We start from the raw sequence: 27,571 nt of genomic DNA, 5'->3' as shown, positions 1-27,571 counted from the left end.
CTGGCACCAACAATCATACCAGTCAAAAGTCACTGAAATCACATTTTTTTCTCTACTCATGTTTGATGTGAACACAAACTGATGCTCCTGACCTGTGTCTGCAGGATTTTATGCACAGCACTGCTGCCACATGATTGGCTGATTAGATAAGTGCACAAACAAGTGCAGGTGTTCCTAATAAAGTGCTGGGTGAGTGTATGTGTTGTTATTGTCCTTCAAGCTCAGCAGCATTCTTGTATTTCATAGCTAATATAATTATTGAACTTTTTAGAATAATTAATATAGATGTGGTTAATGTGAACATCAGGGCGATTCACATTAACATGTCGAAATTTGACTGTATTCATACTGAATCTGTCGTATGATAAATTTTTTCAGGCTGTAAAGGATGTGTGAGTATTGGGACAGATCTTTTATCTTCGAGCAGTTTAACATCATTTGTTTAAAAAAACATGGTAAGTGTGTAGCTGCTGCCTACTCCAAACTTACTTAGGACACCTCTGGATGAGATTTGAGACCAAGTATAAGGAAATGAAAGTAAACAAACTGTCATTGTGTAACAAAGTTTATTACATATGTCCAAACATATGTACAGCACATTTCTCATGAAGAGTGGTTTTGTCACAAATATAAATTATTTAGACTCTTAAAGAACATATGATACAGGAACTGTAGCTTGCTTAATGTGGAAGAAAAGATGTGCTGGCTGATCACTGTAACAGGTCGGCTAAGTGCCCTGGACAAAACACAGATGAATTATGTTTATATTTTCCCCTCAAATTGTCAACTCTTTCAGAAATAACAGAACCACATCACAAATTACCAGAATACGTGGTCCCTTCACCAGTTTACACTGAATTATGATTTATCCTTTATATATTTAACCTTTATATTTCCTTAAAATGTGACCATTTAATACTACATCCTGCCTGTATTAGACCCCAGTACTGTCCATGAACCAATATACAGTATGATAATACACACATAAATAAGGCACAAATGGAGAAGCTAAAAAAAAAAAACAAAAAAAACAAATGAGGGCCAGAGCAGGACCAGATTTGGCACAGGAAAAGAGTGACCAAAGGTAATAAACATAATGAAATGTCAACAGCAACTTTCTGATAACCCTTTAACAACCAACCAGCAACTGCACAACTGTGTGTGAATCAAAGTTTCCAAACCATAGATTAGGAAAGAAAATGTTATCGTGTAGCATTTTCAGACTTCATCAAGTACTTACATAGGTGGAAAGATGGGTGAATTAATTTAACTACACTGAAGTACCATTCTTAACCATCATAATACTGAAAGGCAAAAATCAAGGATTGTTCCAAGTCATAGTGTTATGAACCTTTCCACAAGTTGTTGCAATAAATACTGCTTACAAAGCTTCCATTTCATTGGGCCTACGAGGAGGAAAGTGATTAAAGTGAAAAAAGCAACAGGACTGCAATGATTTATACAGATACAGAGTTAAAGAAATAATGATTATTTGTACACATGAGAAATGTGAATTTGTTAAAAACCGTTTTCAAACTATCTGTTGAGTGTTTGGAGGAAACATACTGGCTTGACTGATCATTCAAATTTCAAAAACAACTAGGCCGTCCCGTCACGCCACCATTTTAACCCACATGGTGAGACTCTATGATTCGGTTCAGCTACATGTTCAAGATAAACATTTCAAAGGTGCAGATGATAACACATTACACATTCTTTTGTACTGAAATCTTCTAATGACATCATTTGAAAGACATAAAGCTAAACACAAAAAAACATAATGTTCATGTCATGATTCCTTTGGGAATAATCCCATACATTTACCATTCAAAAAGGCCAAAACCTTCAGGCACTTTTAGGATTGAGATCAGTCATCAGTTCATGTATCCTAAAGTCTCTTTAGATAATAGTCCACGGGACTAAGCATCCATGAGCATTCCACTCAGTCTTACCATGTCTGACTGATCGAGTCAATTCATTTAAATAAAGAAGCTCGTTTTAGTATTTTTCCATCGTGAAGATGACAGAAGGAAGCAAACGTCTTCCTTCAGGGCACAAATCATTCACAGCCACAGTCACTGGGGGGGTGGGGGTGGGGATGGGTGGGGAGCAAAATAGTTTGGTTTTGCTGGTAAAGAGGGTAACATGTTGATTCCCTTTCCAACTGTGAGCTTATGATTGGCGAGTCCAGACTTGTCCTTCAGCAGCAATATGTGGCTTTAGCCCTGGACAAAACACCCAGATCAGTCTTTTAGACAGCACTGGCAGGCTTTATGTTTTCCTGTTGTTCCAGTTTGGGTCTGCCACAGCGTTGGGCTCTACAGGTCGCTCGAGTGGCGAGCGGGAGTCCTGGGGAGACTTCTGAGCCTGCGGGGAGCGAGGGTCCAACAGTGGAGGAGGTTTGTCAGGGTGGAAGGGCCTGCTGTAGTGCTCCGATCCAGGTGGACCTGCTGGCCTGTGCTCCGGCATCCTCCTGAAGTCCTGGAGAGGGCCTTCCCGTCCCTGGTGGTAGTTGGGACGGAATTCATCAGGACGTCTTCTTTTGGGGTCTGGATGCCTGGAATGTGGAAAGTTTATTAAAACAACAACCCCAAAACAACAAAAAAATGAAATCTAAAAATATCACAAGTTTTATCAGGCTTGAACAAAACCTCACCTGTCGTAATAGGGTCTGTGACCCCTGTGGTCCCGGTCATTGCTGTACTGCTCATACGGCCTTTTTCGGGGGGAGCTGTTGTTGCGGTAACTGCCTGAGCTGCGATACGTGTCTCCATGTGGACGTCGATCACCGTAGTGATCCTTGTAGCGATGCTGGTCATATGGATGATGTCGGTCTCCCTGCCATGACTGGTTGCTGTTACTGGGGTAATTGTATTTACGGTCCCTCTGCCAGTCTCCTCGATCTGCAATTAATTATGAAAGGTTAATATCAATGATTGATGTTTGTTTATTTCCTTATTGAAAAGGTTTAATTGTTTAATCCTGTGTAATGCTATTTATGGTCTAGATTTCACTGTTCAGAAAATTATACCTGCGCCTGAAACAAACCTATTCACACGTACCATCGTTGCCAAAGTGCCGCTTATTAGCCGCATTGTACGGTTCTCTGTGGTGTCCGTGGGGGCCTGGCTGGCTCGAGTGAGATGCGGATTTGGACGATGGCTGTGTACCCATGGAGTCTCGACTAGAACCAGAAGGTTCTGGTCTGAAAGATTTTACCCTCCCAGCAGGATCATCTTTCTTCTTCTGCTCCTTCTGTAAATGCCACAGGAGAATTTCAGCGTTGGTTACACACAAGAGATCATGCTCACTCCAGGAGTCTTAATAAACCAGTGTGATATCAACCTGAGACAGAACGCAACTTACCTCCTCCTCATGCAATCGCTTCTTCTGTGCCATTTTATAAAGTTTGTGAAGCTTCCTTGCACCAAACTCTGTAAACTTTGACACAAAAATCCAGAGGTTTCTGCCAAAAACAAAAGGCACAAAATAATAATCATTAGCCGAGTTATACAGGTTGCCATCATGATTCACTTCACAAAGATCATATCTAATCATCTGACCTTCGCCATATTTTGACATGTTCTGGGTCACTGTAGGCTTTAAGGCACTCTGTGATTCGGTCTCCAATCTTCAACAGGCATGTGCGTGTGTGCTGGAGCTGCTCCTGGTCGGACAGACCCTCGTCTGGTTTATCCAGCTGCTTCAGGGCCTTTTTCACTGGCCTCATGCGCTCCTTACACTAGACACGTATACAAATTGATAAGATTACTGAAATACACTGCTTGTTGGACAAAAAAAAAAAAAAAGACCATAACATATACACAACTCTGCAGCCAGGGTCATTTTACACATTACTGATCAAACTCCACTGACTTAATATTAGTATGAGAAACAAAGAATAAAGAGAGAAACTCACAATACTGAAGGTTTCCTGGTCGAGTTCATCATCCTCCTTTCCTTCAATGGGAATGGGATCAGACCCAGCCGTAATGTGAACTGGACCTTGAGTCTTCTTCCCTTTGGCTCCTTTAGCCTGAAAGGCAAAAATACCAGAAATCAAGACGATTAATCCATGTGCGCTGTTCACATCTTTAATAGATTACTCATTATACGAAGGCAGAAGGCTTTGATTTTTGAACCACTTTCTTTTAGCTGCATGTTGAATTTTAATGTTATAATAATGTGCAGCACAGCAAAGATTAATGTAAATGAATATTAATATATATCATGAATACTTTTCTGAAATACCTTTTCTTTTCTGGGCTTGGCACCTTTCTTTTCTTTGTCCCCGTCCTTTTTAAGGGTTCCCTGTTTTTCTTTGTTCTCTTTGTTATCCTTTTTCTTTTGTCTCTTCTTGGCGGGGGACTTGTCTGTTCCATCATCCTGCTCAAACGTGAGAAAAGACAATGTGTTCAACAGCATGGTAAATGTGCGACTACTCTGCTACCTTAGAAACTGAATTACACTTCTCTGCTGCGGTGATTACACTGTAGAACACTGTTCCTACAATGCAAGATCTCATTTACAGTTTGGTGTGTAATTCACACACTGACTGTTATAACATCACTGCAACACTAGATGGAAATGTGGTGCACTTCACGACAATTTTGTGTATTCAATACACCTGAAGTGATACCTATTTTAATTTCTCATACCTGACACAGGTATGGGAAATAAAAAGATGTTTCCACATATCCCCGTATTTGTACTGTAGTAAACATCTTTAAGAGGAGCACATATGCTACACACGTGACACTGCAATGGTTCATCTAATGGCTGACCTTGACTTCACCCTCCTCTGATGGGTTGTCGGACAGTCGGGGGGAGGAGATGTCGTTGCCCTGTTCATCCTTGAGAATCTTGTTCTCTTTTTTCGCTCGGGGCTTCCTCTTCTTCACTTTGACCTTTAGAGAAAAAAGGATTGCATGAGCGATTTGGTAGGTGGGGGGCCTCGTGTGTGGATCAAAGACAAACTCCATGTGTTGAAAACAGTATGGATGATTGGCTCTGTCATTGATAGTGGCATACCTCCTCCCCTGTTTTAGGCACGTCTGTATTGTCTTGTTCTTTTTTCAGCAGCTTGAGAAGATACTCAGCTCTCGCCTGCAACTGTTTGGCCTGAGGCTTCTTGCTTGGGTCGTCTGGGAGAATCTGTACAGAGTATGTAAATGTTAGATTGCTTGATCTAAACACATTCATTTAATGTTAGATTGTGCCTGTGCTTTTATATTTCTATTTTATCTTAATTATCAAACAACTACCTCCAATTCCATGTTTAAGGTAGATTTTAGATATTTACCTTATCAGCGAGTTTAAGGTCGGGATCCGTCTTTATCAGATCCCAGTTGCTGAAGCCGTGCTCGTAGATACCGAGCAAGAGCTGAATGTCATCCTGCAGATCCCAGTCCACATCAAAGTGGGCTATCTTGACCCTGCAGGTCAGCTTGAACCTGTGGGAAACAGAATCTTGTCAAGTTTAATCTGCGACACACATGCACCTTTTCTGAACCTCTTATCTTGAACATAATACAAAGCCCACTCTCCCCTTTATATTTGCAGTGGTATCTTACTTATTTCTCTCAGCGGGGTTGGAGGGCACTGCTTTGTGCAGCGGCTCAAACTCTTCTTCGTGCTGGATGATGGACTTGGCATTGACCTGCACTCCAGAGATCTTGATATTAATTCCTCGCCGTTTCCCAGGACCTTTGGCTGCAAAAATAACATGCATCATTTTTGTGCCTTGAAATTAGAAAAAATCTGAGAGAACTCTCAACTAGAAAAACCAATATACCTTCAACTGGGTTTTCTTTGAGGTGTTCCTCGTGCTCCTGCACTGCAGTCACACAGCTGCTATGAATCAGTTCACCAAGTCTCTTCAGGTCAGCTATGGATTTGTCCACCAGCTCAGAGTCTCGGGCGATCGCCTCCAACCTGAATACAGAAGAGAGCACTTGGTTTGTCAAACAACTTCATTGGTCGTACTTTGGCAATAAATGATCTAGGCATACATTGATTATCAATATAGTTTATCAATATGCTTACCTTTCAAGTGGAGACCCAAATTTCTTGTATGCCTTAATGAACCTGTTAATGACATTTTGAATACATTATTAATTGATTAATCATGAAAGGACACTAGCAAATGCAACTAAGCTTCACTGTAACACAAATAAAAATGTACAGAATACTCCTATACCTGCGGATCTCGGCATCAGTGAAACCCTCCACGTTGTTTTTGCGGGCTCGAGGTCGGCCTCTCTTCTTTGGCTTCTTGTCATCATCGCTATCGTCTGTCTCGCTCTCTGAGCCTGAAGAGCGGTGCTTCAGCTTGGAGCCCACATCACTATCACTATCATTGGCCTGAGCCTGAAAGACACAAAAACCAGAGTGGCACTTTGAAAAAATCGCTGTGACCTGATTGAAAAGCTGAGAAGCTGGTGGAAGATGGCTTTATTTATATAATGGTGTTGGGTCATCACTACTGGAAAATGATTTAAAAACATTTTCACTCTCTCAAATAAATCTGTAAAATCTCCTCTTACCCTCTTGTTAGAGCTCCTGCTTCTGGGCAACATGAAGATGTCCTCCATCTCCCGCTGCTTCTCCTCCTCCTCAATTTTGCGTCGCTGCTCCTCGGGGATGATATCATCCCATTCCCGAATGGGCTTATCTTCAAACTCTGGAGTGCTCTCTTCCATACTGGAGAAATTGGCAACCTGCAGCAACAAGCAGAGAGAAAAGAATAGAAGTTGAAGGGGAGGGATGTCTAACATTGAATATAGATCAGGGTCTGAAATTAGGTCTTTATATAGTGAACTATAATTTAAAAAAACAAACCCATGGATACCTTGAACTGAGAAAGAAGTTCATCTGTAGCACTCGAGCCCTGGTCACTTTCCCTTGTTTCGGCCAACCTCAGGATCTCCTCAATATCCATCTCCTGCAGAAGCAGAGACATTGTGGTTTAATTTTCAAAAAAATGTAACAGGCATTTTTAATGTGAGATTATTCACTTATTGTGATACCTGTGGCTCTGACTCCTCTCCTTCTGCCTCTTTGAAAAGTTCCTCTGCACCAAACTTGAGAATAGCGGTCAGTTCTTCTTTATTAAATGGGTTTGAACTGTGAAGAAAAGCAGCAATGTTTAACACTCAGAGAACTTCAGCACCTCAACATTAATTACCACTTCACAGTTGTATGCCTCTGCCACTCAGACTAGTTTCTGCTGACATCCCTGTTTATCCTGAATCATATGAAATATTAACCATTTTTGTGAAATTATGTCATAATTGCTGTGTGAATTCGTACGCATTCACAGTGACCTTGAGCTTTGACTACCCAAATCTAATTAGTTCAGCCTTGAGTCCAAGTGAATGTGCCAAATTTGAAGAAATTCCCTCAAAGCATTACGGAGATATTGCATTCACAATGCCTCTAGCCCTGGCTGTTGCTGGTGTGGAGACATAATAAAATGAATATGCCAAAAAAGCCATATGTTATTTTTGACATCTTACTTAGTGTTTCCTGAGTTGCTGTCCAGTACAGTTCGACCAGTGGTGTCCATTCTCTGAATGACAAGATGGTCCAATACCATCTTCTTCTTTGCCCTCTCAATGATGTCCTCCTCCACTGTTCCTTTGGTGACCAGTCGATATATATTCACCTACACAGGGAGCGCACAGATATATTCTTATACAATTATCTTACTAATTATGGAGCATATCTATGAGGACAGCCATGGATTTAAGATGTGGATTACCTGTTTCTTCTGGCCTATCCTGTGAGCCCTGGCTTGTGCCTGCAGGTCGTTTTGAGGGTTCCAGTCAGAGTCAAAGATGACTACAGTGTCTGCTGAGGCCAAGTTAATCCCTAAACCTCCAGCTCTGGTGGATAACAGGAAGCAGAAGTCCTACAAAACAGATGAAAACTGTCACTACAGATCTCAAGTTCCTCCTATTTGACTCTTTTTGAATCATTTATCAAATACACACCAGGCCTGCTACTACTTTGAAATAAAAAAAGGAAGCTGAACATGTACTTCATTTGTTTAAAAAGTAATGCCACCCCTTTGTTGTAGATGCTTTTTGTAATATTAAAACAATCAAAAAATTGTGGGTATGGGGATTTTACAATAATATTAATACTTTTATTAAAAAAATGAAATATTCTATTTACTTCAGACTGAACAAATATTTATGGTAAAATCAAATTTCCAGACTTTCAATCTCTGTTAGTATCAGTCAGTAGCATTAAATTATTAGATTACATACCTCTGAGCCTTCTGCATTAAAGTGGTCAAGTGCTTGCTTTCGGATTTCTCCCTTTATGGAACCGTCCAATCGCTGAAGAGGAGAGAGGCAAACAGAGATTTAACCTTTGAAGTTTTCCTGGGCAGCCATCTGCTCTAACCTCGGCATCACCCTGCTTTACATGCCATTGTACACCGTCTATATGCTCAGACTAATCACAGCCTACCCTTAAGACTAAGTCAGCAGAAACAACCCAGGTTGACAGACTGGCAGGACTCCGGCTGGTCTTCGGTTGAAAATAACTTGCTGATATAAATAACCACATGAACTCTCAGCCTAGCGAAGTATGTGTTCACCAACACTGACATCCGATCCGAGTCAAACTCCCCCAACACAACCACCCCACAAGCCCCTTCACTATAAACACCAATAAAAACAACAGTCAAAACCTGAGGTCTGACTTCATAAACTGTTAGATGAAGCTGGTTACACTTAGAAATAGATTGCTCTAGTTTATGTTCTGTCACATACTTCCTTTAATGCAGTTTATCTTTGTCCTTTTGATCTGTGATAACTTAATAAGCAGGAAATTGTGTGCAAGTCATGGAAGGACATCATTGGTTTGCTTACCCTGGAGCAACCTCAAACTCATATCAGGTGGTACTAATTTTTAGGTGGTGATGCAGACCACAGCATCAGTCAGATTAACTACAATGACGCAGGATGGAACCAAATGTTGCTCTGACATGACGTATTGTTGAACAACATCTGAATTCAACCCAAAACTGAGCAAATCATACCTGGAACGGGTAGCGGTGCTTGGCGAGGTATTCAGCCAGAATGTCCAACATCCTGACCATCTGGGAGAAGATCAGGACTCGGTTGCCTCTTTCTCTGAGTCTGGTCAGCAGTTTGTCCAGCAGCACCAGCTTCCCACTGCCCCTCACTAGACTCTGTGACATACAAAGTGAATGTGTGAACACTGTAAATAAAGAAAAGTTAGGTAACACTCAGCTATCTCTTGAGACTGTTATGTTCCTACCTAGTTTCTTTTACAGAGCAGATTTATCCTAAGGTAACGCTCTGAGCTACAGAGGGTTCATAAGGAGACTTACCTGCATGTGTTCCTGTTGTGTTTCTGTCTCTACGTCCTCAGGCTGTTTAATAAGGAAACTATGGTTGCAGCACTTTTTGAGCTCCATAACAATGTTCAGGAAGCCGGAGGAGCTGCCTCGGGTGCCTTTGGAAAGAGCTTTGTAATTCCTTGTTAAAATCCACCTGGAGATATTCAGGAACAAATTAAGTTAATGGAGAGAAGAAATGCAGCTACTGTACAAGTGGTTTATGTGAAAGACAGATGCAATAAAAAGGTTATAAGAAAACCAGAAATAAAATCATACTTGTAAAATTGTTTCTGCTGTGCAGTCATGTCCACACGGAGGATCTGTTCCACTTTGGCAGGCAGAGATTTTTCCACATCTTTCTTGACACGGCGGAGAAGGAAGGGCTCGAGGACCTTGTGAAGACTCTGATAACCATTTTCTCTTCCTTTCCCGTGTTCGTCCTCAAAATCCTCCCAGGAATCAAACCTACAGTGCACAACAGAGATAACAAAATGTCACTCATATCTGGCGGGAACTCAAACTGCTACTTTAGTTCAGTATCACATTCAACGCCTAAACCGGGACGTACTTGTCGGGCATGAGGAAGTGCAAAAGTGACCACAGCTCTTTGAGGGAGTTCTGCAGCGGAGTGCCAGTAATGAGGAGTCTGTGGTTTGACCTGAACTCCATTAATGTTTTGTACAGCAGGGAGTCATCATTCTTCAGCCGGTGAGCTTCGTCTACACCCAGGAACGCCCAGTTAATGTTCCCAAGTACACCCTGGAGACAAACGTTAAGACATTGTAAGTGATTGATTCTGTTCATGCAAACAAAGACTGTGTAATAAAAATATACTGTTAACACATAAAGAAACATGTGATTTATCATTGCACCTACCTTGTCTTTAAGTAGAATTTCATAAGTGGTTAATAGTGCGTTGAAACGGATTCTTTTTGTTTGATGGTTCACCCACTCGTAGTCCCGGATCTACACAAAACAGAAGTAAGTTTATGTAACAAACTCTGGAGATACCACAGAAATAATAATAAAAAAAACCCTCAATCCAAATCCATCTTACCGTTTTCCTGCTCATGACATCACCGAGGTAGACCACCACATTCATGTCCGGGGCCCAGGTGTCAAACTCCCTCTGCCAGGAGGTGAGCGTGGACAGAGGCACCACCAATAAGAAGGGTCCGTACAGCTGATGCTGGTGGAACAGGTAGGACAGGAAGGATATGGTCTGGATGGTCTTTCCCAGTCCCATCTCATCGGCGAGGATAACACTATTGCACCTGAGGTGGAGGAAGAAGATACATGGCTCTCTTTCTTTCCCTTCCCATTTTCACTCAGTCTTTTTCAAATAAGATAACTGTGACAACACATTATTAGATTCATTTCCACACTACCTGCACCAGGAGTGAGCCAGCCAGTTCAACCCATCCAGCTGATAATCTCTCAGCTGTAGGTTCTCATCTCCGATGTACGAAGGTTGCTTCTTCAGAGCAACAAACCTTGGCCTTTGCTTTAACACCTGAAATAATAGTTAGAAAAAAACATCTTCAACTATGAGCAGGTTTAACTTTTAAATATTCAATTTTGAGAGTAAAGATGAGACTTGTTTTGACTCTCACCTTGCAGTCTTTAGAGGGGACGGTTTTGTTGGAGTTTCGGTTCGTGAAGCTGTTTATGCAGTGCTCAAACTTCTTTATGACCAAAGCTCCATCTTCCCAGCTGCACTCAGAATAAGGTAAGCCCATCCACTTACATAGATACTCCGGCTCATTGGAGGATGGTGTCTTGTGACTATGAGCTGTTTAAAAAAAATGCAGACAAGTTATTAGACCAACTATTCAAAAAGAAGCAGCAAACTGAAAAATAATGTGACAGTGAAAAATAAGGAAAGGGACTTACAGGGAAAGTCGGAGGATCCTGGTGCCTTTCCTGTTTTTGTTGCTGTTAATAACAAAATTCATTTAAGTGCAGCTCAAGTGCAACACACATTTGTATATAAAAAAAAAACATATATATATATATATATATATGCAGCACTAACAGACAACAGCAAATATATTGACTTCTTACCTATGACACGCTCCACGATCTGAAACTGCTTGTTCAGGTCAGCAGTGAGCTCCTGTTGGCAGTTATGAAATTCCACATCCTCAGGAGACGCCCTCCTCAACCTACAAACAAAGACAAGGTAAAAAAATCAAACTTTCTAAAAAGACAAACAATCAATGAATCAACAAAATGTTGATGCAAAGACAAATATTTTCACCATGAATTGAGCTCTTCGCTTTTCTTTTTGTAGTTGTCCAGTTTCTTTAGTCCCTTGACCTTTTGCTGTGTCAGAGAGTCCATGCTCTCCCATGTGTTGTGGATGTAGGACCAGCCCTTCCACTTAATCAGATACTGAGTCTCACCCTCGTCATTCTCAGGGTCAAAGCCTTCACATGGGTCCCCATTTTCCTCTATAGAATACACAGTAGTGGAAGCCCCGTTGGCTGGAAGCAAAAAAAAAAAAAGTATTTACACTGTGGCAGAATGTAATTTAATGAGAAACAACATGCTTTTTCATAATAGTGAGAAACAACAGTGAAAATGCATCACCTCCTTTTTTGCCTATCCTGGTGTCCATAACTTTCTCAATAGTCTCACTGTCATCGTCCTGCTGTTCATCGCCTGCGTCCCCCGTCATTTCGATCAGGTCATCAGAGTCCGTTTCAAAGTCGTGTTGGTCCTCTTTGTAACTGTAACACAACAGAAAGACAGGGGATGAGTGTCGACGTACAGGTGATCGTGATGTATCAATAACACTACTTTTTATTACCCGTGATGGAAAACATAAGTCTAGACTTCTGATAAAACTAAACTAAATGTATTTGTAATATTTTTAATACCTGAAAAGCACAGAGAAACAAATGTTTAAAAAAAATAAATCCTTGGAGGAAAAAAAAAAACACTTCAAAAATGCACCTTTTGACTTTTGTTGCGCCCCTTCTTCGAGTCTGTCTCTTGGGAGTGTCTTCCTCATCATCATCGTCGTCATCATCATCGTCATCGTCGTCATCTTCTTCAGCCGACGACTCTGGTTTCCTGGACTTTCTTCCCTTCTGAGACAGCTGCTTTTTGACTGTCGATGATTTGGTCTGAGGTCTATAAAACACAGAGTTAAGCACACAAACAGGCAAACCACTTAGAGAAAAGGAATCAATCTCCTGGATCATTGATCATCAAGTGATTTTGCTCTCTGGCTGTCCAGTGGCCACTTGCCAAACTGCAGCCACATATTTAATAATTTGAAAAATATTTGCAACATGTTTTATGATTAGAATACATTTCAAATCAATTTGTAATTATAGATGTTATACTGTTTAGAACATCAGGCTGAAGGATTCAGGTGTGTACGTCACTCCAAAGTAAGGGTAAAATGTGTAATCAAACAACTGCTCACACAATATGGAATGATTTCGAGATGACCAGTGGGTAGCTGTCTGATGGCCAGGCTTCGCTACACTCTTACCTTCTAGCAGGAAGTCGTCTGGATCTAACTTTTTTCTCTTCCTGCTCACTGTCTGTACTGTCCGAAGCCTCCTCCTCCTCCTCCTCCTCCTCCTCTTCATCATTTGAGTCATCATCTTTCCAGATATTTCTTACAACAAAGAAATGCCACAAGTTCACCCTCAAGGCCCATCACTGCTATAACCAATTATAATTTCATGAAATACTGGCCAGAGGGTGTTCAACCCAATTTAATCAGGGACAGGCCGCTGATCTGACCAATCAAATTTGAAGCAAATGTATCAAATATGACCTGGCTGGCTGAAACTAACTGAGCCCATACTGAGCCAAACAGATACCCATTTACAAATAAGCATTAAATGATAAGAATCACAATATGAACACAAACTTGCAGCAGAATGACGCGAACAGACATGAACTGTGAAAAAGTACCGTATGGATCAAGTGTTAAATAATAAAATCCTGTTAACAAAAAAGTTCTATAGAAGTGTCTCAATATGACAGAATTCAAAAAGATTTGAAAGAATATGGTGCTGCATTACCAAATAAATTATAGGGAAATGAAATAATAAAATAATAATTCAAATCCCAAAAAGATGTTCACACCCTTCATACTTACTCCTTTTTCTTAGCACGTGATGGTTTTCTCTTGGGACTGTCGCCCTCAGAGTCACTGCTACCCTGTAAATACAGTCAACAGAGCAGATACACATTCCATTAAGAGCTGCGTTTCCATTTGAAGCACTTCCACATAACAGCCACTAGATGGCACGAGTGGCTAGTTTCAAACAGCTGATGCCTACAGGGATATCTGTGCAGTCAGGCCACACTACATGTTGTTTGTCTTTATTGTTTCATTGTTCGTCTTCAAGCTCTCATTCACATCTGCTCACCCCAGCTCCAATGTTCAAACGAGCCGGCTCCTGTCTACTGCGATTTGACCTCCTGACCCCGTACACATCTGGATGTTCTTCCCACATCTGTAATCAAAGAGAAGCTGCTATCAGAGACTCACAGATTCGCTGCTCCACTATATAAATTTATAACGTCACAGTTCCATTGTAATTTGTAAGTATGTATCATAGGGTTATAACTGAGGGGTTCATTAACAATTATTCTGCACATAAAAACCCAAGTCTATAAAATACCAGGCAATAGTGACATATGTCCCAGTTTCCCAGAAAAAAAAGGTGGTGTTTAGAAATGTCTGATTTTGTACAACCAACAGTCCACAACTCAAACATATTCAGATTTTAATTATATGAAACAGAGAAAAGCAGCAAATATTCACACCTGAGGAGCTCTAACTGGAGATTTGGGCATTTTTGCTTGAAAAAAATGACTGAAACTGTTAATTATTATAATGGTTTATTATTTTCCTCTTGGTTGACTAGTCAATTGCTAATCTTTTCAGCTTGAATGTGCTACATACTAACTGTAGTAGTATATTGTTTTGCAGTTAGTATATAAAATTAACACTTTCTGACTAACAGAAAATTAAGCAATATGTGTGCCATGAATGTCAATCAAAACTGCAAGTTATGAATGCCATAAAGATTTAATGCTTACTTTTTGTTTTTCCTGGATGGTTTCTGTAGGTATATGACCACCACCCACAATCTACTATTATTTTTTGGAACTGGGACACAGCTACAGTCTCACAAAGATAAAAAAATACAATATGGCTGAAGTAAAACTTGCATAACTGAGGATGCAACTACAACTGTCAAACTTTCATAATCACATTAGCCTCATTACATGCAGTTAACTATTATTAGAGGACAGGAACCATAATCTGCTTTAGAGTAAGTTACCACTGAAGACTTAGGTACCTCTCTAAAGTTCAGTGACCTTTACCTTTTTCACATCTGCCAGACGCTCCTTCTTTCTGACTGGCTTGTCTTTGACTTCTGATGTGGTCTGTTGTGATTTGGACTCTGCAGATTCGCTCTCTGACTCGGAGTGACTCTCTGACTCTGAGGAGCTGTTTGACTCCGAGTTGTGGGATCTCCTCCTCTCACTGCCATGCTCGCTCTCTGACTGACTTCCTGACTCCGACGCAGAGTGGTTGGATTCTTCTGAAGCTGAATTGCTACAGGAACAAGAAAATGTTCATTCTTTCGATTTTTCAATGCATATATATGCTAAGCTAATGTTTATATTATACTGTACACCCTACTAAAAGATGGCAAAAGTGCGAGTTGATAATTGCAGCAACTTAAGAATGTCTTAAACTTCAAACTCAAACTGCACACACTCATGGAGACATGGAGAAACTAAATACAAGAGGTTAATACAAGGACTTAACACATGAGTAAATTGCGACTCTTAGTCAAGAGGAAACAGAAACCTAATTACATCATGCACCATGTTCCTTACTCAGCTAACAGTCTTATAATAACCTCATTCTCGCTAAGGCACACAAATCCTCTTAGAGTCATTTTGAAAAGCCTCAGAGGTCACAGAGACTAAAATAACAAGTTAAAACTGGGACAAACTGTAATTTAACAAGGCATCACTTTGCTGAGTGCTTACACCCACTGAATAGTTTTAAGTCTTTCTGCTCTGCTAACACACTAGGTATAAGAAAAGTTATATGAAAATAAGACCATAATTAAGAACCATAATTACTTATATCAAAAACTCATATCCTCATCAGGCCTGGTTCCCATTTTTTGGATGAGTGAGTATCTTGAGATTGCTAAATAAATACACATCAGCGAGTCCAGAACCAAGGCTTCTGTTTCCTAAGCTTTTCAGCTCATCACTAAATTGAAGCAACATCTTCTTCTGACCCCTCATAACACGTCAAACATGAGTTGTGAGCAGGTTCATCGAACTTATGTTTCCTTTCAGATCGTGTCATGTGAGGGATTTTTTGAGAGGCCTGAAAAGGTGAGTATGTTCAATATGTCATGAAAAAAAAAAAGAAAATAAAGAGAAATGTCAGGAGAATAATCATCTTGTGACCCCCTCAGATTTATCCTGAGTATCATTTAGGAGGCCCCAATTTGCCTGACTGGTGACCACTGGAACAAAATATTACTAATTTGAAAAACTCAGTGTCACTATACACAAGTACCTTCAAATGTTTTAGGGACCCCTTTGAAAACAAGATGGTGTGTCTCGAAGGATATATCCTATTACAATGAAGTTCAAATTTGATACAACTCTATCAATTTTGCATACAATAAGTACTACAAAGTTTAATTAATATTTTAAAATGAGGGTAAATTAATTTGATTGTGGGGGAGTCATCAATGGATAAAATTATCTTGGGATGGTGACCTCTCCTGTCTGGCTTTATCTGCATGCAGTATTTTGTCTGGACATATGGGGGCGCTATACCCATTCAGAATTCATCTCCAGGAATCACTGCTTTCAATGAACTGTTTTGCAGATATATGGGCTCATGTCTTACAAATATTGTAATTATTATACAGGTTTTAGTTATGTTATCTATTGGGTGTTTTTGTGAACAACACTCTTACTTGGAAATTTGAAAGGATTTACATTTGCCTTATTAAATGTGTAAACAATAACCACGTGTGTATTCTACTATTTATACAAACATGATGATGACAGCAATGATAATTAAGGGGAACATGAAAGCATTGCTGAAAACTAAATAATTATAAAGTAAGTGGTGGTAAATGTTAACAATTTCACAGCCCCAACTGCCAAACTCGGAAGTGCATGGCTCCTTCCGCTTTAAGTGAGGTCACAAGTGGGAGGGGCGGGACATAATCTCGAATTACTATTGGTTGACATGTTACTAGGTGGAAATCTAGCCTATAGCAGTGCAGTGTGCAGGCTTTGCAAGGTCTGAACTCTTCCTGTTCCTCCTCCATGTAGTTCTGAGCTGAGTTTTAATACAGATAAGTGAGCAAGCTGGGCACACAAAGCAAGGGCCATTTTGTGACTCAGAAGAGTGTGCATACAGTACTTTACTAAGATATATTATGTTACATAAAGTGAGCAGATTTTCTGTTGCTCATTATACTCTGCATGTCCACAGTGTTCAATTGTCTGAAAAAGTTAGGCTGTTATCAATGGCAGAGGACATATTTCATTCACAGCTAAAAATACTAAAATGGCTGCCACAAGATCACACAAAAAAAAAAACTACAAATGTGATGTAATCTGCTGCAGTGTACCATCAGTAAAATGATATGAGGGTGATTACCTGCATTTAGCATCCAAACTTCTCTGTGTCTTTATCTAAGAACACAACAATCTATTGAGATCAGGCTGCATTATTTGTTGAGAAATTGTGGAAAACAGAAATTTTAATACTAAGAACCTAAGCTGGGATACAGCATTAGTTAAATAAATACAAACATCTTTCTTTTTTTAAATAATGGCTAGCCACTTGTTGTTTCTGCATTCCTGTATTGTCCTGACACCATGCAAATGATCTGATTAGTTTTAAAAATCATCTTTATTGATCAAAATGTAATGTTTCCACTGATTCTTATATATGAATAGGATAAATTGACTGAGGTTGATAAATACACAAATGCAAATGTTAACACTTTATAATAAGAAAGGCAGACAATAGTGTAAAAACAGTCACCACATTTGAGTGTCCAGACCCTTGGTCACAGGGCCTTTATAAGCTACCTGTCAAGTTACACAAATTTAGCCAGATTTAAATAGAAAATTAGCATTGTTTAGCTGTAACGTTCAAAAGCATCAGACATGATCAACACACATGCTTCAATAAGCACACCAATCACCATATAGCTGATAACATCTGATTAATACAAAAGTGCCTTTTAAATTTAATCTGATATTTAAAAATCACAGTAAGTTTATGTGATCAGTGTAAAGTAAAAGCAATCATCTAATAATTCTAATCATAAACAATCATTCTGTGTCAGATATTTAAATTGAAACCATCCATTCATAAAAGCCCCCTAAAACCAAAATAAAAATAACCTTCCCATGGGAACAAATATAAAGCTGAAGGTTAACATTCTGTTACATAAGCATGTGCCACTGACATAACTTAATAATACACAAGTAGTTTTTAGATAGTTTTACTAACCTTGCAAAACAAGACAAATTTATTTACAAGGCATTAACTCTTAAGGGGTCTTAAAAGCAGAAATAACTGGGCATAATCAAACTTGTATTTCCTATAACTTGGTCAAAACTTTAAGTACAGGTTCAAATAAAAAGTATAGATTGGTATAAAAATAAAAATTACAGCCACAGGCAAACTGAGTTCAGGTCAAAGAACCAACGACAAAGTACATTATCTATAACATATCCAAAAGACTGGACATATCAATGACCATGAGTAATGCCAAAGCAAAAACATTGTTTCTGAACAAAAACGAAACAACGTTGATAAAATGGTGCAATGCAGTACCAACTAGTAAGACAAGGTCATATTACATTATAGGGACAGGACATTAAACATTTGTGACAAATCATTTGGAACATAATACAGGACAAATGAGTTTTCCTGTGGTCTAACACATACATCTTGTGGGCTATGATCTCTTAACACAGGCCTGAAACCTCAGTAATGAGTTAAGAAATGAAATGGTAGGAAAATCAGGGTGTGGCTATTAAACAATAGCAAGGTCATTCGTGACACTGGTGCACTTCATCAAAACCACGTCGCAAATGTATACACAGGTGATCAACCATGCTTGACAAGGTAAACAATCAAACCAGATATGGAAAAGGTAAAAAAGTATAGGGATCATACCTTGATGCATTGCTTTGAGCCGATCCTTCATCATCTTGTTTTTTATTTTTATTCTTCATCATTGTAGTATCCTGAAAATCGCTGATAGGATGATCTTTTGTCCTGGTATTTACTGTCAAAAAGTTACAGGAAGCATGAACTATCATACAAGTCCCACAAGATTGCCTTAGCTCAGATGGCAGTTAAAGCCCAGGCGGTGCGACACGAGTCAAGAAAAGGCATTAAATCGAAAGATTTGAGGATCATTACTTGCATCGTTAATTTAAATCCAAGTAAGAAAAATGACAGGTGCTGTTACAATAAGTTAAATATCCATCGCATGTCTTTCAATATAGTCCACGGATCAAGCCGCATGCAATTAATTCTAACTGCGTCATCAGATGAAGGATTAGAAAAACAACATTTACGGATGAGAAAATCAGTAAATTATGAATTACACAATGTAAACATACCAATTCAATGTGAAGAAAGGTGGAAGCCTATAAATGAACTATTTGATTCACGTTCGATCTATCACAGAGTTTAAACATTTATCCGACTCGAATGAGGATAACTATAAAAAAAATAATAACTTAACAATAAATTACAAAAAAGAGCCTTGCTTGGAAAAGCTTGTAGGCCTTTACAGTCTTCATCTACTGTCAGACACAGAGCGACAGAGTCGAGCAGCACACTAAAAATGGAGGCGCGCCATGGCTGCCAGAGCCCAGTATGGAAAACAACGACAAGCACTCCCTCAGCACAGACGGCTCCTACGGCTCGACAAATCAGCCCAAAAACCACACCAAACGCCAAAATTTCCGCTAAAACAACGATCGTATAATCACAAGCTTCAAGTTTTCATCAAAATCAAGCGGTCTCGGTCGAAAAACAGACAAGAGAAACGGTTTGACGAAAGCCCATGGCACCCTTCCCAAGGCTCAGCCGCCATCTAGAGCTCCTTCCTAGCTCTGAATGCTTTGCCTTTGATTGACGTTATTTCCATTTACCCCACACTCAGGTGATGTTTAAGTCCCACCCCTTTTATTATGTTTAAAATTTGCTTTTATATAAACTTACATACATTGTCAGCCCGACGACAATAGCATGACACTGAAAGCTTTCTTACCACTTCATAAAAAGATAAAAAAAAAAAGAGGCTGTACAAGTATATTAATGTTTTTTTTGAAGCAGCAGCAGCAATTGCATCACTTCCTGCTCAGACAGGAAGAAGGACAACCAGGAGCCATTTTAGAGAGCCTTTGGAAACCATTTCTGGTCTGACCAAAACCATTTTATGTTTCTTACACAGATGGGTGTATTCTCCCCCACTGTTTTAAAATTAGCTTACATAAAGATTTTACAGTGAGACCAATTAAAGCACAAAGGTGCATTTTAACTAACAATGTTTCCATTAACTCGTCAATCGAGGTTATTGTTTCCTTTGTGGAGAAACACCAGATAAAGAAAGAAATCATTACTTCAAGAGATTCGTCAACCCAGTACACAGCTTAAGCACTTATGCTAGCTCATATTTACGTGGTCAAACTTGGATGATTAGTGACACAAAGTCAATGCAATCCAAAGCCATTTGTTGTATGAATTAACTGAAATTTTAAAACCCAATGCCGAGCTAAAGGACTTCAACGTTATAAAAATATTACGCCAAATATCCTCCATGATATTCTGGTTAAATAGCTAATGAAACAAAGCCAGGAAAAAATACGAGGACATACACTTTATTTAAAAACAACATTTGAATATCAAATGTACAATGGCTGGTTTTGTGTTTCCCAAAAACAACAGTGTAACTTTTCAACGAGTCCACTATTCAGTCAGCAACGGTGTTCCAGTGTCCATGTTGTTGTAAAAAATAAAAATCCAAACGCTTAAGTCCAGTCAGAAAAAAGGTTTCATCTTGTCAAAATTTGGCTAACTGCCAAATCACTTGCCATCTTCACGTTAAACAACGCTGTCTCCACTTCAGCAATATCCAGTTGAATGGGGTCTTGATAGGATAAAAAAAGAAGGAAAAGTTGTAAGCCCACAGTGCAACTGAAATGAGTAATGATTCACTGTCCAGCAGTTAAAAAAGGCATGCTAAACTAGACTAAATTTAAGACAGTTCAGTAGCATACGTGGCTAGCTTTCAGTTGCGTTAGCTAGCACTGCGCAAGTGCATGTGTTACGCTGAAAGGAGTGTTTGTAAGAATACATAATTGTTAAAAAAAGTTTAAAATTTTTTTTTTTTTTTAACAAAGTTGCCATTCCCATTCATTTTCATGAAAAGTCATCATATCGACATAATGTACAGAACGCAAAATAAAGATTTGGGTGATTTTGTAATCCAGCCTCACTTCATTTTGGGATTACTGTTGTTGGAGGTATTCTCCTACAGCCAAACTTTGATGTACTAAACTCCATTAAGACATACACAATACTTTTAATGCATTAAATGGAAGTAAATAAATAGATTTGGCTGAAGGTCCTACAATATAGAATGGTTAGCATTAAGTTAACAGTGAGAAGCGCTACAAGCTATACTGATCCAACTTATCAAATTTTTGTTGGGTCCTGAATTAATATATTGTTTGGTGAATTTAAAGTTATCGGCAAAATGGAGTCTGAGTTGAGCAGATATTCCAACAGTTTGCAAAAAAAAAATTCATCAGCTGACCACCAGGGGTATGAGTCTGGAGTTAGCCTAATTCACATCACGCATTATGCGTAACACTTAATTACACAACAGCTGTGATGTTCAAGCTAATTAAGATCAAAACAACAAAGCACTCGTATGTGTGCAAACAATGGTGTAAGCAAAATAAAATACATAGCCTGAATTGACAGAATGATTACCAGTCATCAAAGCAAAGACATGACTGACCCATAGATGAACATAATAGCATCCAGTAATTATTAATGCAACCTTCAAACAATGGTTATTTACTTACATCCAAAAATGCTCTTAAAAGCGTTGAAATACAGCAGTAAAACAAAAATAATTGTGACATGGTATTGCTCGTGTCTTATCAGGTTTTCAACATAGGCAAAAAACCTATCAGAGCAAAAAATAGAAAAAAAAAAAAAAAAATTTTTAGCAAAAATGGGGAATATAGCAACTCCTGGAGAAATGTGGCTTTTTCTATACAATGCCAACAGGTGGCATCACTGCCAATGTCCACATAAAGCCACAGCAAAATCAGCTTATATTTTTGTTAATATGAAAGTAGTCACATAATGAAAATTGTTATTCATGGACTACCTTAAAGTCACTTTTATTGACTTACCCTTTTGTTTATGCCTTCTACTTGCTGACATCTAGGTCTTAAGCTAGCCATTAGAACTTAGGTGAATGGCAGCAATAAATACATCAACTAAATGTGTCAGTAAGCTCGGCTTAAAATAGGAGGGAGGTATCTTCAACCTCTTTAGGAATCCAAATGGCATACTGTGAACATGTGGCAACTAGGTTTTCTATTCATTATATTCATGAGCTCAGAAAGAAAGTGAATAAATACTGAGGTCAAACATGAACTTACAGAGCTGTCTTCTTTCTCTTCAAAACCCGGAAATCTTCACACCAGTCAATGCCCCGACTGTAGAAAAAATAAGGAACACACATGTATTACCATACACCAGACCAACACAAAAAATAGCAAACTAGTGGACCACTCAGAGTGGCTCGCTCTAACTGGTTTGAAGCATTTTGTCAATACAGGTGATTGACAAAAACTACTTTTTGCAGCAAACATCCTGTGAAAGTGAGGAGGATTGTGTTAATCTTAGAGAGAAAATACACAGTTATCTCCAACCTTCACAGTGATAACTACTGATAAGTAGCTCATGTTCTATACGGAGAATACTGGAAACTGAAGGCCAAGAGAATATAAAGCTATATTCTAACTGTTTTTTGTTTTTTTTAATATTATAATATCAGTTAAGTTATTTTTTCTAAGGTTTTGCTCTTCAAGAAATCAATTTTCACAGACACCTTAAAGCCTAAATGACATTTTTCGTACCTCTGCAGCTTATTATGCTTGTTCACTACTGACAATGGATGTTTTCATATTTAACTTAATTAAAACCTTCAATGCTGAAATCTTCTCAAGCACTGTTACTAACGCGACTTATTGTAAGCTAACTTGATCAATATTGTTAGGTTTAAAACATTGTATAGGAATTTATAATGTATGGGAAGCCAATAAAGCAAATAAAGAAAGTTTAACTGATATTATTTCACCAATGGAATTGGACTAATAATTACAACTGATTATGTTCATTATTATCATAGTAATTACACCTGATCTTCAAGTTTTTTGAAGGGTTTTGCAACAGACCGACTCTAGCACAGATGTGTCAGAAGAAAACAACACCTGTGGTGCATGGTCAGCGAGGCACACTGCATTTTTAACTAAGGTATGTGTAGACGTAAGCTAAACATATGTTGCTCTGTGCAGGGTTAACAGTTCTTGTGCTGTATGGTGCATTTAGGTGCTCTTGGGAAACTCGTGCATCTCAAGAGCTGTCAACTGATTGGGAAACTTTTTTTTAACATTAAAAATCCATCAAATACATATTATCAAGTCAAGAAATTACTCCTGCTAACTGCGGTTTGCCTTTACGTTCTTCTTGGCAAATTTCTAGCCTTATGCTTTTAATTGTAAGGATTCCTGTCTGTTTCTACAGCTACTTCTTACTTTCTGTGTTCAGACCATCTTGCTATATGCATTTTAATTGGTTAGGCTGTATAAAATGGAGCATATCAAATGATGTATCTTTAGACAATTTAAAGTTTTTTTATCTTACTCATTAGCCATGGGCTGTAAATTCATGTAAATATTTTCAAGGTGTTAAATGGTCACATTATTGGCTATATGTACTGATTACAACAAGTAGATAATTAATGCTTACTGTTATTGTTCCAGAAATGCCATTTTGTTGCATCACTCATCTCAGGAAATTGTTGTTGTTGTTGATATGTTGCAATGTAAGACATTCCTCATATTTTGCAAATGTCCCACCATGGGACTAATTAAATTCATCTGATTTTAAGACTGGCTGGTTAATCCAGATTTTGGTGCAGAAGTGTTTTGAGTGACATTCCTCTGGCAGTAAACATAAATCACAGCTACCAATAAAGACCTGCACTAAACTTATTTTAACTTTCATTTGGCTGAAATTTGTTGGTTCTGATATTTTTTCCCCAAGTGTCACCTACCAAAAGCAGTGGAATGAGGAAATAATGAAGTCAAACAGCTATAATTTGAAACAAATGGGTATTGGTAAAATTCTTTTACCCTACATGACGCCCTCTACGGGCCACAATTAAAGTTGTATTTCTACAGTGTAATTGTATAGCCATATTAGCCCTCACAAAATTTCCAGTCTGCTAACTTACAAAATGGAAACACAACATATAAATGTAACAAAATTTGTAAATATTTGTGCAGGTTTTCAAACTACTAACTACTAATGTGGAAGAACTGGCAAAGATTTGCATAATGTTTCTAGAGGTCAACATGTTTAACATAGTCTACGTCACCTGAGCTAAACTTCGCGTTTTCGCACAACTCTAATGGCGAAACGCAACATCCAAGTTTTAAGTAGTAAATTGGTAAAAACACCTGAATGAAAATGAAGCTGTACAAGTGTTCGCACAGCTGGTCTTAACACCATAACTATTGCAAAGGCATGATTGGACGAATCTTAAGGGATCGCAAACCCACCATATTCCCTTCTTGCCTAGCAGCCAATTTGTTTTGTAAAATGTCATTGTTTTAAATATAACTTGAAATGTGATTGTCAGTTGTTTCTGTTACACAGGACACTTATCACAAAAGGTAATATTCGGAAATCATGAACAGGTTAGCTAGCTAGTTGAATATGGACGTATTAAAAATCGAATTGTCAGTTTAAAATAATTGAATGTTTCTTGCAATAGAATATAAGGAATCTGTCTTTAAATGCTGAAATTGGTGAACTCAAACCATATAAGTAATGTTAACACTTAAAATGTAGAAGAAGATACTGCACAGCAAGAGGTAAACATAAGACGTACTATGATTTTTGTCATGTTTTAGCAGGATGATCACTTGTAAAACTCTAATGATATGTCAAAAGAGACAGTACTAAAATTTATAAGAGTTTAGTTTACATATGCATTTAAGTCAAAGAGAACTTATTTTAAACTCTCTAACCACAACGCATCTGTCACACAGTAAGGTATTTGATTATCTACATATATTTTAAATCAATGTGTTTATCGTCGCCACATCATACACTAGGGGGCAGAACTAGCCCACCATCAAACATAATCGCCACTGCTTTTAGTCAAAATAAACTGCTATAATGAACAGAAACGATGCAAGAAATTATATTTAGCGAGACTTCCTAGTAATGACATTGAAGTGGAAAAAATGCACTGTTCACTTAGCTTTTTATTAAGTTATGTTTGTGTGGTCAGTAAGAACAGTCAATTCGATGTTCAATGCAAAGATAACATGCAAGGAATCTTCTGTAAACATTTAGCCTGTCTTAAGAATGATACTTACAAATCCCCATTGCAGCGTGAATCACTTGAATCCCTCTAATCACGACTCCACGATGACTAAATGTCAACCCTTTAAAATAGAAAAGTACAGGTTCAGAGAGGAAATGTGACAACAGCACACCCTACTGGCTACATGTATGTGGCAGTACAGACAAAGAACCTAGTAAGACTGCGAAAAACACAGAGCCTGGGCTGGTTACTAAAAACATACCATTTCGCTCAAGTAAGAGGATCTCCTTTCTTCTAAGACGCAGTTTGTGAAACATCAAGGGGAATACCTGCAAAATATAAAACATGTTTACGATCAGTTTTGTAATCACAACTAACCAAAATCACAGCTTACTTTGGTAGAAAAAAACTAATATAAACTGGACATTTGTGTTAAAAGATCTATTTAAGATTATTTCAAAGAATGTTTGAGAGCTCATTAACATATTAAGAAAATTAATAATGAGTCGTTGCATATTTAGTCACGAAAATGTTTCATTTTTACATGTCTTGGTGGCTCCAAATGCAACTAAACTGGTCTTCACCAGTAACATCCTATTGAGAATAGCTTAGAGAGGACATTTTGTTGTGTGCAGGGTGGTACTAATCCTTTGGATTGAACAATATAGTTTAAGATGCAAATATCTAGTATAAAAGATTGTACATCATCTGTTTTACTATGTGTAGTATTTGTCTTTATATGTAGATAAATCAACAAGGTTGTCCGTGAGACTGTGATATTAAGATGATTTTATTTCTTTATTTAATTTTAATGCAGTATTTAAAGTTTCCTCAAATTCATACTTGTAGTGAAGCTTTCTAACATAAAATCTTTATTTACATGTCTTGCAGGTATAATGTAACATGGAAAAACAAAATTAATGTACATATTTAAATTACCTCTCCATTCAGTACCCCAAAGGGTTAAAAGCCAACACCCTATTTTGTATTTCGAAGTATATCTGAGCTTTTACAACATATAGAACCTTTATTTGACAAATAAATCAAGTATAGTTAAGTATAGTGTCTACAATGTAAGAGTAGTTGTCAATAGTCATATTCTGAGCATTTTGACAACTTGTCACAATTTATTTAACTATTTATAAATAATAAGTTTTAAGCATCTAACACTTACTTAAATCTTGTCATAAACTACATTTGTACACTCTGTGGTAAGATCAGGCGAAAAACTATTGATTTTTAAATATTTTTTTGATTTATAATTCGATGAAAAAACTCAAAAAGCATATATACTGAAAATAAACAAAAATATGCACGAGCTTGTTGTATTGATGTCAATCAGTCTCAATACATCAATTAAAAAACGAAACATTTGCTTATTTTTGGTGTTTTCGTCGAGCAAATTCAGACAAGGGCATTTGCCCTTTCAAGGACAAAGCAAATTTTAAATGCGTAGGTTGAAATAACTCCAAACAGGTCGAGAACAAATGTGCTTGTCCAAATATGAACTAAGTTAACTAAAAACAGAGCTAGCAAACATATAAATTTCATCAACTAAAACACAATTATATGCAATTTACACTCTGTAGACCGTGTTCTTTATTCTTCGCCGACAACACACCATGGCCATTTTTACAACACTGCGTCTAACTGTCGTTCTTTCCACCATATTGCCAAACACCTCCTGGCTCGTATTTTACAGCTATTAATGCACGATTACTGTTAAGTTCTTACCCATTATCCAGGCCGTGTCTATCCCCCGTCATCTTCCCCGGTCGGTGCCACATTTTGGGGCGATTTTCGTCGTTTTGGTGGGTCTTTCGGCCGCATCATTCCGCCCTTCCTCTTCTCCGTCCTCACCGCCTTGCTCCTCTGTTGTGTGTGTCCTCTCCGCCTCTGCCTGAGCTGATATCCTTCAGCGGCTCTGCCCCCTTTCCTCTCAACGTAAGCCAAACTCCACTTCCTCTCCAGCCCCATCTAACTAGCGTTAGCAGCCCACTGAACCCGTAAAACACCCCGAAACTCTTCTTGCTGGAACCTGAACTCAAGGAAATATATTTGGAACATTTTTAGAAAACTCAAAGTAACGTTAACAAAACATGTTTTATATAGTTTTTTTTATTATTATTATTATTATAAAGGTGTACAAAGCCACGTTAAGCCGTAAAATCAAATAGTTTATTTTTATTTTATTTTAGATTTACCGGTTACTGTCAACAAGTAACCTGTGTGACTTTCTAATATATGAAATTAACTAGTTTTTAAGAAAAAATTGGTATAATTTTGTAAAAACATAGTGGCACCTATGTGTCATAGTAAGTGGTACTATACTACTGTAAATATGCACATTTTCACCTGCTTCCAACCCTCCTCCCTCTCATCAGCCATACAGGAACACTGTTAAAACACAGTTAGGATTAGGTATTATATTATGTGTATAATAGCCTGTGCCTTCTTTAAACCTTTTCCCTCATTTGGACCTTGGCAGGTG

The 27,571-nt window shown here is 38.3% G+C and overlaps 1 protein-coding gene across 2 annotated transcripts; it reads right to left on the bottom strand.

Moving 5' to 3' along the window:
* Positions 1–549: 549 nt before the first annotated feature.
* chd2 (chromodomain helicase DNA binding protein 2) lies at positions 550–27,054 on the bottom strand. Of its 2 annotated transcripts, XM_023422487.2 has the most exons (42): positions 26,815–27,054; positions 25,343–25,409; positions 25,133–25,201; positions 22,121–22,177; positions 18,603–20,589; positions 14,738–14,972; positions 13,774–13,860; positions 13,500–13,561; positions 12,882–13,010; positions 12,335–12,514; positions 11,969–12,108; positions 11,637–11,862; positions 11,441–11,541; positions 11,270–11,311; positions 10,990–11,168; positions 10,765–10,889; positions 10,434–10,650; positions 10,253–10,342; positions 9,945–10,135; positions 9,653–9,841; positions 9,368–9,530; positions 9,053–9,205; positions 8,274–8,345; positions 7,763–7,912; positions 7,518–7,666; positions 7,029–7,125; positions 6,851–6,943; positions 6,546–6,719; positions 6,200–6,369; positions 6,046–6,087; positions 5,795–5,934; positions 5,574–5,712; positions 5,303–5,453; positions 5,032–5,154; positions 4,785–4,907; positions 4,252–4,386; positions 3,920–4,036; positions 3,564–3,742; positions 3,367–3,466; positions 3,063–3,255; positions 2,657–2,903; positions 550–2,557 (listed from the first exon to the last, which is right to left on the bottom strand). In XM_023422487.2, the coding sequence occupies exons 5-42, from the start codon at positions 18,746–18,748 to the stop codon at positions 2,272–2,274; spliced, it is 5,535 nt and encodes a 1,844-aa protein (XP_023278255.1). In that variant the 5' UTR covers positions 18,749–20,589; positions 22,121–22,177; positions 25,133–25,201; positions 25,343–25,409; positions 26,815–27,054; the 3' UTR covers positions 550–2,271. The 2 variants fall into 2 exon arrangements, with proteins under 2 accessions (XP_023278255.1, XP_023278256.1); XM_023422488.2 differs by lacking the exon at positions 12,882–13,010.
* Between the last annotated feature and the right edge of the window lie 517 nt (positions 27,055–27,571).

Source organism: Seriola lalandi, unplaced genomic scaffold (assembly GCF_002814215.2).
Source record: "Seriola lalandi dorsalis isolate HSWRI2012SDOR001 ecotype SW California unplaced genomic scaffold, Sedor1 jcf7180002054682, whole genome shotgun sequence".
NCBI lineage: Eukaryota > Metazoa > Chordata > Actinopteri > Carangiformes > Carangidae > Seriola > Seriola lalandi.
This window is presented reverse-complemented; position numbering and strand designations above follow the sequence as displayed.

What these genes read in the sequence shown, in the direction of transcription:
- chd2 (XM_023422487.2), bottom strand. Translation starts at nt 18,748, where the DNA reads ATGATAGTTCATGCTTCCTGTAACTTTTTGACAGTAAATACCAGGACA. An exon ending in GGATAGGCCAGAAGAAACAG is followed by an intron (nt 7,667 to 7,762) that starts GTAATCCACATC and finishes CTCCCTGTGTAG; the next exon opens with GTGAATATATATCGACTGGT. An exon ending in ACTGATGCCGAGATCCGCAG is followed by an intron (nt 6,088 to 6,199) that starts GTATAGGAGTAT and finishes TGTCATTAACAG; the next exon opens with GTTCATTAAGGCATACAAGA.